Source organism: Apodemus sylvaticus, chromosome 2 (genome assembly GCF_947179515.1).
Source record: "Apodemus sylvaticus chromosome 2, mApoSyl1.1, whole genome shotgun sequence".
Taxonomy (NCBI): domain Eukaryota; kingdom Metazoa; phylum Chordata; class Mammalia; order Rodentia; family Muridae; genus Apodemus; species Apodemus sylvaticus.
The window spans coordinates 27,916,001-27,930,564 of NC_067473.1; the positions used below are offsets into that span (position 1 = coordinate 27,916,001).

Genomic DNA, 14,564 nt, shown 5'->3' on the forward strand with positions numbered 1-14,564 from the left:
AATGGTCTTGACCTGATAAGGAATTACAAATGAGCAAAACGAATTGAAAACTCATTCAAGCCCAAAGGGAGAGACTCTTGAGTAGAAATAGAATTAAAAGATTTTGAAGCTGCAACTAAAATTTTTCTTATTTGTTCTGATTTAACACAAATATTAATTTTGATTTATTTTGTTTGGAATCTGAGCTTTTGGGATATTAGATTTTATACCAAGAATATACAACACTTAAAGAAGCCATAAACATATTTCAATAAAAGTTTATTTTTGAACCTAGAAATAGGTAAATTTCTAAAATAAGAGCAATACAGAATGTTTTATAATATTTTAGTATTTTTCTTTATTACTTAAATCCATCTTATGTTTTGATTTCTGTAAGCCAATAAAATGGAGCTGAGTAACAATCCTCTGAACTCTGGGTTCAAAGTCTACATATTTTCAGCACTTATTTTGAGCATATAGTAAAACAAAGGCAATTAATTTTCCAGTCAGAAGTTAGCAAGCACTTAACTTCACATTATTCTGACACAAATAATAATGAAATGGCCCACCTAAGCAGTTAGAAATCAGAAAACTATTACAAAGTAAGTCCGCAGAATTTATCATTAATATAAAATAATATCTATGTTGATACACATATGTATTAGGCTCCAGTAGAAATGCATCAATAGCTTTACTGAAGGAAGTCCTTGTACAAAGAATTCATGTGACAAATGTATTAAGAAAACTGTAGGGGGAAGCAAATGGCCCTACATGGTACCAAGCAAAGAGCCCGTCATCGCAAGGGTAAAATCAGACAAACGGAAGCGAGCGTTCACCATGCAAACACCCCCAAAGGCTGACCCCAGCGTCTCTGCCATTCTTCTGCTCTCCCACGCTTTAGAAAGTTACACTAATGTATAGCAGGGTATGGCAGTCATATTTATTCAGACTGGAAAACATAGATAGGTACAGTCACACTGACTCCAAGCTAACTCAATACCCCTGAAAATGGGGGTCATAATGAGTCAATAAGGAACAGTACTCAGAACATTATATGATATAGTATGATTTTTGAAAGAGGAAAACTCCACTAATCTTCAATGGAGATGCCCATTAGGAATGTTGGGATGCTGGGGATCAAATAGGTACCCCAAGACATTAATGCATCAAATTTAAAGACCACGTTAACTAACTTGCATCACCTCAGTTTAATAATCCAATAAATGACAGAAAAGACAAAGAATGAAAACAGCATCAGATAGCACAGCAATTTCGTTTGGCTCCCTCTGGACAGAATCTTCAGTCTTCCCATGGTTTTACCTAGAAATCCAGTTGTAGAGTCAAATTGTGAATCCTATGAGAAATAAGGAAATCGGAATAAATTCTAATAGTCTAAACATTCACATTCAAACAATTTACATACTGTTATTAGTATGTATTTTTAAAGATAATCTGTACGTTTAATCAATTCAAGTATCTATTAGCTTGGAAATCAGCATGATTGCTCCATGCAAATAGAGCAGTTCTCTCAGTGGCTCCTTCGTCCTCCAATGAGCATTTCTTTCAGTTCTTAAGCATAATTAAAAAGTGCAAATGATTTAGATTTTTCTTATTCCAGTCATATGGATGAAAAGCCATTAACAATAAAGGTGAAGAGTTTGTGTGCTATCAAGCAAGGTTTTGTGCACTTTCTGTTAAGGCACTATTTATTTTTCCAAGGTCAAATGTGTGAGTGTTTAGATACTAGAACTTCATCTAAAATTTAATACAGTTAACACAGAAGATGGTAGAGCCTTTGTTTAGACACATGAGTTTGAAAAACAGTAAAAATTTACTAGTGTTAAGAGAATATAATGTTGACAAAGGACCAAGCAGAGAGAATTTAAATACAGATATGAAAATGCCAACTTAAATTACAGCCAGGAAAACCTTTAAGAGGAAACTAGGCACAGATTAGAAATAATGCACTTGCATTAAAATTTCAATATACTGAGATGAAAAAGAAACAACACAATGGGGCTCTGTATAGTTTAGTCTCCACACACTCATACACTTGAAATCTTTGCTTTGTCACAGGAGTCACTGTATCAGAGCCACTTGGGATGCATTTTCATAAACTGTATATGCCTGGGCTCCTCTCTGTGAGATTGTGAATGGGCTTATTTGAAGAAAGAAACAGGAATATCCATTTTTCAAAGAACACTGCTTTCAATGTCATATTTGCTTTCAGATAGTCATTTTTGAATGCATGTAAAGAAACAAAGGAAGGCCTAGAGAGGCTGGGTATCCAAAGTTAGCATTAATGACTGGAAGCCTGCTGAGAAGAAAAGGCATAGGCTCTTGAGCTTGTTTTAGACTAGAAATAAATGGACCCTGGCTACTCCAATTTGTTCAGTACATTGTTCAAGGGATTTGTTCAGTAGTAATCCTAAGGAAATAAAGCTGAAGCAGTTTGTTAAGTGAAAAGCATTTAGTTGGTTGGATATAAAGTGATTTTTGATTGCTTGGTTAATAAATTACTAGTGTTCTGCCCATTAAGCCTTCTAAAACCACTCAAAATCTCCATTAGCCTTCAGACTTCAACAGTGCTTTAAACCCAGGGTTAAATAAAACGCACTGGCTTCAATCTTCACTTATTTATATCTTGAACAAGAACAATGGAAAATACATCTGATAGACATTGTAAACTCATTAGATTAAAATGGAGCGGAATCCACAGGATGAACAGTGTCAGCGCCTGGCTTTAAGCTGGATGGAAATAAAGAGGGAGGGGATGAGGAGTGTGGTGAGAGAAGGTGCCAGGGGAGCTGAAGATACTTTGAAGGCAAGTTGTTAACAAGACTGCTTTTTAAAAAGGAAATTCATTATCCTTGGTGAACAGACTAATCTTGAAAACATCAGGGAAAGTTTCTTAGTTAAAAATCATAATGACTTACCATTTCAGCTAATAGTTTGTTTTGATTTTTAACTTCATGGCCTATTTCAATGGAAAGCTACGAAGAAGAAAGCATATACATTATTGCTGATGTGAAGGTATTCAAAGGTGATAAAGTCAAAGTGGCAAAGCACATTTAATTTCTCAGATAAAACTGTATTCTAGATATATATACTCTTTCCTGGTACTGTGTTCAGTGAAATTGTTGGAAAATTTCTCACCTTTCAACAATGAACATTTTGTTCTCTCATCTTCCACATATTATTCACCCCCTATGTTAACATGCCCACATTCCGTTCCTGTCTCTTATTCCAGCATAATTTGTGTTTCTCTCTCTCTCCCCCTCTCTCTCCCTCTTTCTCTGTCTCATCATATAAAATATTCATCTGTATTTCTTTCTTATATTTTAGCAATTCAAGCATTCACATGACCAGTTCAAATGCAGACATATATTTTAATAGTCCACTAAAAATAATGCATTTCTTTGAATTTAAGTCTAGATTTATTATTTTAAAGACTTTTGCTTTTAATAGAAATTATATACAATCTGAGCATGTCAAACAACAATATAACTAAGTACAACTGCTATGCAAAATTATACTTCATAACTTACAGAACAAAGTCACTGAAGGTTTATGTTCTAATGCACTTGACTAAATACAGTTACTAAAACTTTCTGTAACCATAAAGGTTCTTCTAAATTTAATCTGTGTGAAAAGCATACATAATACTTTTATGAAATTGTACTAATATTATAGAGATCAGACGAGGTTTTCCTTCCTTTATCAGCTCAGATGAAAAAGCAGGCACCCCAATCTACCCAAATACTCTGACCATGGCATTCATGACAAGGAATGAAATCTCCAGCATATCACAGCTTTCTTCTAACACAGAATTGCACTAATCAAGCACAGAGGAATTTTCTCCCTTGTTTGTGGTTTAAGACATTCAATTTTATGTCCTTCCCAATATTTAACTAATTTTTTAAAAGTCTATCTTATTAGGTTCATAGATTAAATCATTTTAGTTAAGATGATTTTGGAAATATTACCATATATCAAAACACTATTTTGAGTACAACCTGAATATAACTTCCCAAAGACTGATATTAAATACCAATTACATGTGACAATGTGAGCTTCTATTGCATGCTTCACAATTATATAGTATGTTTATTGCCATGGAAAATCAATGACACACTTTAAAATCATCTTTATAATTCCTTTAACGGAAGTTTACTCAGTATTGCTGAGAAGGAACTACACTGAATGTCACAAATCTTTGTTTTATAGGGAATGAGTCAACACTGGTTGTAGTACTGAGATAAAGCATAGGAATCTTCAGAAAAAGCACTGGAATCTTCTTCCTGCAAGAAGGAAGATGGCAACAGTGCCAAAGGCAGTTTGATTTTTTAAAACCATGGAATAGGGGCACAGCAGTATGCAGAGTACAAAAGAGAACTCTCATTTGCGTGGCCGTTAATCCATATGCATTCTGGATATATCAGGGAGAGCCCCGAGGGGCAGGCCATTGTGTGAAGAGCATATAGAGAGAGCAATAAGTCTACAGAGCAGTAACAGGAGGATCCAAAGACTTCTCAGAGGGCAGGATGGGTTTCAGCGAAATTCTGCCAATAGCTGAGACAACATGAAGATCAGGGGGAACTGAGGCAGGATCAGGGATCCTCCCAGGGGTCTACACATAAGTGTCTGGGTCATATCAAGAAACATGAGAAGGCCCAAAGACAAATGAGGCTCAAAGATGGAAGTGAGAAAGACTTAAGTATTATATTTTAAGCCACTAGCAGAAAAGGGTGGAAGGGCTATTTCACTGGATTCCCCAATGATCTGACCAATGAAATTATTGGAGAATAAATTTAAAATTTCTTGTTCTTGCAGCTGTCACATTTTCTCTCTTCTCTTCTTTATAACATTCAACCTACTTGGTAATATTCTCTGGTTCTCTTATTCTAGCACATTTTCTCTTTTATTCATATAAATGTATTTACCTGTATATTCCTTACATTTTACAACATGCCAGTACCATAGTACCAAATCAAATATACATATACACATTTAATATTTTCCTATCAAAATATGACATTTCTTTGATTATAAGTCTAGGCTAATTATTTTATTTTTCTCTTTACTACAATAACAAATGGAGAAAAATTACAAGTTATTATTTTCTATAACCTAAAATAATACAGAAAGCATGCCTGGAACCATTGGAACTATAGCATATAATGTATAGTACAATTTAGATTATGCTAGGTATGGTTTGAGAAAAAAATTAAGCAAGAATACCATATCTTTTAACTTGCCACAACTTCTAACTTATTTAACCAATGGTCTGAACTTTTGGTGCACTTTGACCTCAGTGCACCATTTTGGAATGAGTCACTTCCTGTGATGACAATAAGTTCAAAACTACGAGTTACAATGTGAATGGCACTGGCTCTGTACTTACAGATTTTATAGCTGTTACTTTGCTTCTCAGACTTTCAGTGAGTCTGTCATTCTCTTCTTCACAAGCATTATAGCCACTATTGGCATAGCCATAGTTGCCATAGCTGCCAGGAGGTGCTCCATCACCTACAAGGATCAGAGGCACACAAGTAGGACTACAAAAACAGAAGCTACTTTTAAACCTTAGTAATTAAAAAAAAAAAGCTGAAAAAGACCTATGGAGGGTATTGCAGAACACATACATCTATTATAGCAACACTGTAAATCAACTGCTAAAAATCAGAACCAGATATTACAGCAATTCTTTTCACATCCTCTTTTGAGTATGCATTTTCTTCAATAAATACTGATCATTTACTGATTACTTAAAAAACACTAAAAACAGGCACAGATATGCAAGAATATTTGGAAGACTTTGTTGCACACTAAAAATTTGTTTTAATAAAGGACATAAACATAGCACTATCTACCCAACAGAGAAACTTGGTTATAAGAGGAAAGGGAGAAAGATAATGTGGAGGGGAGGGTTCTCATGGCAGAAAGATGGTAGAATTTTCCTAGCACCTTTCTCCTATAATAAGCAAATGGTGAAAACCAAATAAGTAAGGGAAGAGAGGGCCATAGGTGAAAGCCTGGGGAACAGGTACAGTGGTGTGCAGAAGCCATTAGCTGAGAGTCCAAAGACGCTCACTCATCTTCCAACCTGCATTTGAGAAGCTGCCATATGTCTAATCCATTTCCCTACTATTTTTACATAACTTGCATTCTAGGAGATAATGTGGAATATAGAAGAATCCATTATTGTCTACTACAGTACTTAGCAATCACGGAGAAACAACTGGTACAATGAATATTAGGCAACAAATCCATACATAAATGTTTGGGCACTGAGGGCACTTCAAGTTTTAATAAACTGATGTCATCATTTTCTTTGTAAAGGAAGAAAGCAAGCTACACAGTAAAGAAGAGTGATCCCTTAGAATAAACAATAAAGAGAATCGTGGAAGAACGTGACCCAAATCATTCAGTATTACTAAGAGAATAAATTAAACACGGCTACGGCAGGACACTGAATTGGTATCTTTTGCCCTCTCAGATATGAGCTTCTCAACAGAGTGGCTCCTTGGTCTCAGTCAGCCATTGAGAATCCACACTGTTGGATGGCTCTAGAACTGAAAGTTTTAACAAAGCCCACAAACTTTAATGTAGTGTGACTGACAAAAGAGTGTACTATGTATTAAAGGGACTAGATTGTCTATGGTTAGAAGCAGATTCTCTAATGACCTAGGAAGATAGAAAGGGATACCCTTAAAGTTATAGGCTACCATAGGCTCAAACAGCAAATGCAGTAGCAATGATAGTAAGAAGAATTATAGTGACAACCGAGAGAGAGGGTAGCAATAAGTCTCATAGCTGAAGAACAATTATGTATGAATAAGAAACTCTTTCAAAGCACAGCACAATTTACCTTTATTGAAGTAGCAAAACTCTTGAATCCTTATAGCTCTGATGGTATAACATCACCACCGACCTCTACACTGAACTATACGAACATAAACTAAATTTATTCATTTATCATTCTAGATCTCCATACACACACAGGTACACAGGCACCCAAAAGTACTTAAGCAAATACTTATAAATGAACTAAAAAGGGCATTTTTCCTTTACTGTTAACCAACTTTGTCAATAGCAGAGCGTCTCTTGCCTCTCTATTCTCCTGCACCTAATGTGTACTTTCTATGGACCAGACACCTATACTTCTCCTTGTACCACAAAAGTCACAACAAAATGTTAACTCTTTCAAACATGGGGTCAGCTGCACACTCACTGGCTGGCATGCTCTCCCTCAAGTCCTCCATACATATTTTCAAACAGATCAAAAGCTGGAGGGCAGAGTATAATCATTTTCCCCCACTCATCAACTAAAATCAACATTTAAAACATTCTGTGCTAACTCTAACAAGATCTAAGATCTTCAACTTGTTTTATGTGACTAAGGACTAAGGGTATGACACATGGTATAGGAAATAATTCTGGATTGGATGAAGCTAATCATTGAACAACTTCATCAACGAATTTGTCCAAAATTAATGGCTATTTTGTTTTATTTCTTTTGTTTTGACCCTCTGGACGATCTCATACTTAATTTCAGAGTTCTTCCACTTCGTTCTTTTAAGAACCAAAAAACATCCTTTTTTGGTCCAGAAATTTTTAATGCAGTTGCAAATTTGATCTTTCTTCACATCATCTTTCACTGTCAAACAGAAAAACAAAACAAACGCAAGCTAAAATAAATTAATAGAGTTGCTATTCCAACTGAGACCCAGTTTTTCAGTGAGAATGAATTACTATGACGAACTGTAGAAGGGCAAGTCTTGAAGTTCATCTTCAGTCTCTATCATTTCTGAAACACTCTACTTCCTTCTTGAAGCACGTTCTAGCAATAATCAGGCCAATTCATTTAATATCTCATGAGTAATGTGGCAGGTTTTACATATGAATACCTATCAGACTCACTATTATTTCAAATTTCAAATTCAGGTCAACACACAATGGTACTTGTAAAAGTCTTCATAATTCAACACCAATTTAAGTGAGAAGCATACTTAACCAAATAATTACTTCTCTTCTTCACTGCACTTCTAAAAGAATTAGGAAGAGACTCTAGTCTGTTAATTCTAATTTAATAGAAAATCTAATTTAACATTTTTCTGAGTAATTCTAACATACAGTCAGAGATAGAAACCTACTCTCAAGTCCCTGACCTACATGCATTAAAAATTGTACAGCACAAACAAAATTTCAATAGGCCAGGGGCCTACTGATGAAATGGAAAGTCCTTGAATAGACAAGGATCGTTGGAATGCCTCAGGGTCCTAGCTTCACTCACAGTGACTTCATCACCACACTCTCTTGTATACATCATTCATAAGTATCCTGAATCTTGTCTGGTCACCTTCTCATCTGGGACTTACTTCTCCCAATCCTCACTGCCGCCAGCATCCTTGAAGTTCCCCCTGGCTCCAGGGAGTCCACAATGAGGCATGTATCATTAAATCCCCACTGCATTCACTATCAGTCGAATTCATACTGGGATGAAAAGTTACCACCACCTCGGATCATAATTTGTCATCTGCTTCAGAAGCAATTTATCTTCTGCTTCTTCGTAACACTGGAAGTGTTGGGAAGCTCATGGTGTGTCACAATAAATGTCTGATGTCATTAGTGGTAGAAAAAAATGTAGGCATGTATGACTAATCTTGTTTGAAAGTAGTTCTTTAGGTTTCTTTAGGTTATTTGAGATGAACTACTTTCTTTCAATGATTGCAAGCATTCATAAAACAAAATTTACAACTTCCTTCACATGCAACTTTTTATTGATAACCCTATAAACCTCTATTACTGACTCATTTCAAGGCCCTTATTTTTCAGTGGTTTTAAATTCCACACATTCTATTCCTATAACCAACCTTATTAAAAATACTACCATGTCTCCGCACTGTCATGAATATTGTGTTCCTTCTTATATATTAAAAAATCATAACAAGACATGAATTATGATTTGCAAAAGAGGCTCTATTTTTGCATACCTAATTTTAAGTGTCCATTCACTGGCTTTAAACACCTTAAACTTTGAAAAACTATGTTTTTAGTGTTCCAATTTATTCCAGAACTTCAACATTTTTTTTAATATTTCATACATTTTTTTCAAGCACTCTGTCCTCCCTTCTTTAAAACACGGTTAATAGAGAAAAGAACTTCTGACCCAGAAAACAGTATTCTACTTACTTTCTGTTATTACTAAGTTATTCCTTCCCCTTATCCATAAAGACAAGTACAAGTGTTAGGTCATCAAAACCAACTTCTATTGCCCTAGCAGTGGGCCAAGGTCTAGGTCAGAAATGTTTCAAGTAACTCGCCTTTGACCCAGACCTTTCATAACAGGCACTTTAACAATAAGGACACGTAATTTTACCTTTGTAACTCACTGTTATCACACTAACACATCATTATTAACGGAATTAAAGCTTACTGCCCACTCCCCAAATGTCACTTCTAAAAAAAAAAAAAAAGAAAGAAAGAAAGAAAGAAAAAGAAAAAAAGAAAAGTAAAGCAAAGCAAAGGTAACAGCGAGCCTTGGGAGGGAAATGGGGCTACTCCCCAAACTAGCACATAGAGAAAGAAAAACTTATACTAATCAATTCACCACTCTGTGCAACCTACCATATGGGGTTAAACTTTTGTCTAAATTCAACTTAAGGAAAACGTTCGGAACTAGGACAAACGACGAGAACCTTCTCCAAGGAACCCAAACAGCTCGCTTTCGAACACCAAAGTCATTGAGAGACAGCCGGCAGTTTCCTCCCACACCCCTACTTCGGGCTCAGCAGGTCTTAAGGTCCCCAAACTTCGAAACTCAGCACTGTTCTTACCCAGGCCTGCACGCCTCATCCTGCCAGGAGAGAAAAAGGCGGGCAAGGAGGAGTGAGTAGGAAAGGGCCAGGGTCACCAGACCTCGGCTTCAGTCCCAGGGCTCCTCAGAGCACCAACTTTTTGCCTCAGAGCGCCACGACATCAGTAAAGTCTAAACACCGCGCCGGTTTATGCCGTCACCTGGACACATACTGGCGCCCTGCAATGAGATTTAGTTGCATTCTGGGAAATGTAGTTTTCCTTCTTCTGGGGCACTGGGTGAGAGGGGCGTGGTAGGAACTAAGTCTGGAGCGGGCGGGGCTTCCGGAAGGGCAGCGACAGCTGCTGTGGTTGTCCTGTGAGTCTGGTTCTTTACCTCTTCCAGTATGGCACTTTTTCATGTTAATGCCAACTTTAACCTGGGAGAGTTACTCCTCCCTAGCCAGGATGATGGTTGACTCATCTTTCCTGATTTTCCCTTGCACTCCCGCTCACCCAAAGTCAGAGGAGAAAAAGTCAGTGCAAACTTTGTTCTAGAGTCTCATCTTACTGTCTGAGCCTCTTAGCAGGAAAGGAAGATCTGTCCTCTTCCTTCCTGATCCTGCCCAGTGGAATAGAAAAAAATCTGTATCCAGTAGAACATCTGGTAGGGAAGTGGGGAATTTCTCATATCTCATTAATGTATTTGTGTAAGTCTGTAAAGAACTGTGATGTTTAGCTTTTAAACACCCCCTCCTACTTAGACCTTCTAAAACGAACACGCAAATACCTAATACTTGTTTCCATGGAGCATGGAGTCCATTTATGGGCTTAAAAGTTTGTTGGGATGTAGGAAAGTGTAGTTGTTCGTTTTATATCACAAAGGATCATTATGAGGTTACACAAAAAGAATGTTTTTTGAAGCTGATAGTTGTTTACTTCCCATGTTAAGATGTTTTGCAGTTGTGTTGCTACTGTATGACAGTATGGTGTTTATAATAGAGTTTTCTGAAACTTTAATCTTTGAAAAGTAGTCTTTCTCATTATAAACTCTGACCATATAAATCAATTCTCAGCTTAAACATTGACTATGATTATAGCTTAAGTCTCTGCCTTAGGGTAAAATATACTTGAAATGATTTTCAACGTGATATATTGACTGGGAAAATAAACTTTAATAGCTTTAAAATAATCTTCATGAAGCCAAAATAAGCCAGTGCTCTCCAAAAGCAATGTGATTAAATGTTGACAGAGGTCAGGGGTAGATATAATTCAATGAGAGAAATGATAGGCTTCCTTTTTCGGTGATGGCCCTTCTTGCCACCCCAAACTCTTTTTGCATTCAAAAAATGAGGCTCAAAGTATGTTTAATTGACAGAATAATAGCTACAGATCCTCATCACAATTGGCAGAGAGTAAAATTATTTTTCTAGTTTTTTGTAATTTTAAATTTCTAAAAATCTCTAGCTTGCTTTATTGACTTGGAGATGAATAGCATTAGTAACTTGTTGCTATTCTCAGAGTTAATCTGGAAGAAAGCATGTATTTCTTGACCATCATTGGGAGGTGGTTGACTAAAGATGACAAGATAAAATTAAGTGTTCTGGTGATACTTACAAAACCAAGAACACAAGCAGAAAAATACCCAAATTTCTTAACAAAAATAGAATTTCGTATTTTTCCTATGTGATTGACTTTGCTCCACTTATAATGTCCTTTTCTACCTCCGTTCCAAGTCGAAACCAAGGGATTGGCAAAATACAAAGCTCTTAAAACTTGTTAAATAAACATTAATTTTTTTCCAAGCAGGTAACAAATTCAATACCTCAGGCATTACATTTGAGCATAGAAATGTAGACTAAAATCAAATAGTTTTTGATCTACCAACAGAGTATGGGGCAAATATATAAGAATTTGTAATTTCTTAATTTGGTCACTAAAGCAGATTTCCTGGCAATAACGTGTGTTTGGGTTTCAAATACAGCCCAGAAAACAGAAGGCCATCTAGTCCTCATCCTCAACAATGAAATTCTATGTAACTGATGAAACAGTTAAAACAATTTGTATTCTTCTTAAAGAAAATACAGATAAAATTGCACCCCCCCCCGATTTAAAATAATGTTTTATTTTAAATTTGTGGTTAAAAATACTAAAGCCTGACATTTTTATTCTTTCCATGAAACCTCAACATTATGCTATTTAAGTTTAATATCCTTCTAATGAGGAAAGTTCAGTTATTAGCATGAATTTAATCTTTGTATTGTTCAATAGTGGTTTCAAGTACAAACAAAAAATTTAATAAGTGAAATCACTAAAACTGTATAATTTGTGTTTTATGGCTCACAGATGAGTACATATTTTATTCTTGTCAGAACAATAAGATCTGTTCATCAAATGAACATATTACACTTCAAATTTTATTGCATTTGTGGTGTGTGGGGGGAGGATTATGCTAACTGCCCATGTGTATGGATGTCAGAGGAAACTTTTGGAAGTTGGTGCTTTTCTTCTGCAATGTAGGTCCTGAGAGGATCAACTGAAGTCATGTACAGCAAGTACCCTTAGCTGCTGAACCACCTCATGGCCCACATTGTGCATCGTAATAGACACACAATGCACTAACACTCTGCCTTCAGCTTACTGTGGTTTGATGGCTGAAAGAAAAAGAAAATTGAGTTCCACCATCTTTGCTTATATTCCCATGTGTTAATTTTCAATTTCAACTAACACAGAATGTGAGATGAGTACAGTAATAAAACAGAGATCCTTGATGATTTACTCTTATCACAAGTTCTGATTCAAGTAGAACATGTGACTATGGGGACTATACGTGTCCAGACTGGAGCATAAATATGCCATCTTTACCTTGTAGCTTTTAGTATTTTGCCAAATTTGATGAATTAGAGGGCTACCAGAATCCAGAGCATATCAATGAAGAACAATGAAAACACTTATTACAAATATACCCTTTGTACATGAGCATGTTACATGTTATATTATTCCATTAGAGCTCATTCGCATGATGCAAGGTCAAAGGCAAGAATTATTAAGAATGTCAGAACAACGAGGTACACCAAACAAGCATGGGAGTTTGAGTAAGGGCACAGGGTAACTACATGGGTTGCATACCTGTGGACTTGGCACTTGTCTTAGGAAAAAAAAATTTTTTGGTTATGCAAGGCCATAATTGGTAGAAGAAAAGGAAGGAAATGGAAATATATGGATTAGATTGATGTGATTTATCACATAACAGAGGTAGGTAGATAGGGATAAGGCAGTTGGTATAGATATCTACACAGAGGTTGAAATCAGTAGATAGGGCTAAAGTGAGTTGTTATAGATATATACACATTGAGGCTGAGTAGACTATTTCAAATAACAGTAACTTTAAGAGGAGAGGAAGTTTGGTAGTTTGTAGATATGTTATTCTCAAGGGAAAGGAAAGAAAGGACAGAATTGTTTGAAACACAGTCCTCCTCTGAAACCATCAACCAAGCAGGTTTGTATGTAGAATAGTGACTTCTATGGTTAGTGATACATATATGAATGAAATTCTTGTGATTTAATAAGTCCAGCTAGTAAAACAGAGTCTTCAAGATAGGCACGATCTTAGTAGGCCCAAGGGATGGGTTGGGATGTCAGAGGATAACACTGCTGCTATCTATTATGCCAAGATGTTTCTCTCTTCAATAGCGTTGGGCACATTACTAAGTCCTGAATCCTTTTTAATGTCAGATATCAGTAGAGCCTCATGGTGAAGGTAAATTTCAAAATGGGCACTCTGATGCCTTAATAATTGTATTTAATTAATAATTTAAATTAATTTTAAAATTTAAAATTTGTTAACATTTCTAAAACATCATTTTAGATCAATAGAGGTAAGTTTTATTCGCATGATATTTGCTTTACAGGGCCATATTTCCTACCACTCATGATCAATTTGCTCAAATTCATGGTCATTTTAATACCATCTGTTATTAAAAAATTTGTTGAATGATCATATTGATAGATTCAAAATGACAAGAGAAACATAGCACATACACCTTGGTTCTTTTCCTATCCCTGGATACAATATAGTGACAGAAAAGTAATAGCCATCTGTATACCTCGTGGCCTTTTAAACAATGGTGTAGATTAGTTTTCTCTATTTAAGAGACAAAGTTAAGTTTCAAAAAGTTTCTTCAGAGGCCCACTAGTTTTATTTATAAAACTCATATGAGTTTTTATTTGTAAAACTCAAATGTTTGCTTCTGGAAATGATGACAACAAAATGTACATGTGCATTTCAGATGCGATTCCCTCCTCTCCCCCTGTCCTTTCTTACTCCTCCTCCATTTTCTGCTGCTAGTTTTTGTGTAGTGGATATCTACCTTTCCAGTTTGACACAAAATAGTGATCTCTTAACTCTTGGTTTCTAGTCTAGAGCATGGCTGTGTCACCTGTGTACCCACATAAAGTCGTCCCAGTTTGTCTTAGTGTATGGAAGAGAAGTAGTCTGTAACTAGAACCCAAAAGATGCAGCTTTATTAACTTGTCAATCACACAGGCAGCTAAAATGATCTATTTCTTGTGTATCAATATTCAACTCACTTCATTCTTGCCTTTAGTTGCTTTGGAATTGTCGACAATATTAAAATTATTTAATAACTGTTCCGAGAGTCGTCCATCGTTGACATCTGCATTCCAAAATTATCATCTGATATTCCTTTAAAACATTGTGATTTCAGTAATATTTTCATGAAACAGATTCCTACCAAGGTCATCAAGAGGAAGTTTCTGATTGTGTT

At 35.9% G+C, this 14,564-nt stretch overlaps 1 protein-coding gene across 1 annotated transcript; it reads right to left on the bottom strand.

Moving 5' to 3' along the window:
- Window positions 1-241: 241 nt before the first annotated feature.
- Window positions 242-9,999, bottom strand: Bet1 (Bet1 golgi vesicular membrane trafficking protein). Its single transcript, XM_052173204.1, has 4 exons — window positions 9,819-9,999; window positions 5,384-5,508; window positions 2,916-2,972; window positions 242-1,333 (listed from the first exon to the last, which is right to left on the bottom strand). Exons 1-4 carry the CDS (start codon window positions 9,835-9,837, stop codon window positions 1,178-1,180), a joined length of 357 nt encoding a protein of 118 aa, XP_052029164.1. The 5' UTR covers window positions 9,838-9,999; the 3' UTR covers window positions 242-1,177.
- Window positions 10,000-14,564: the final 4,565 nt, after the last annotated feature.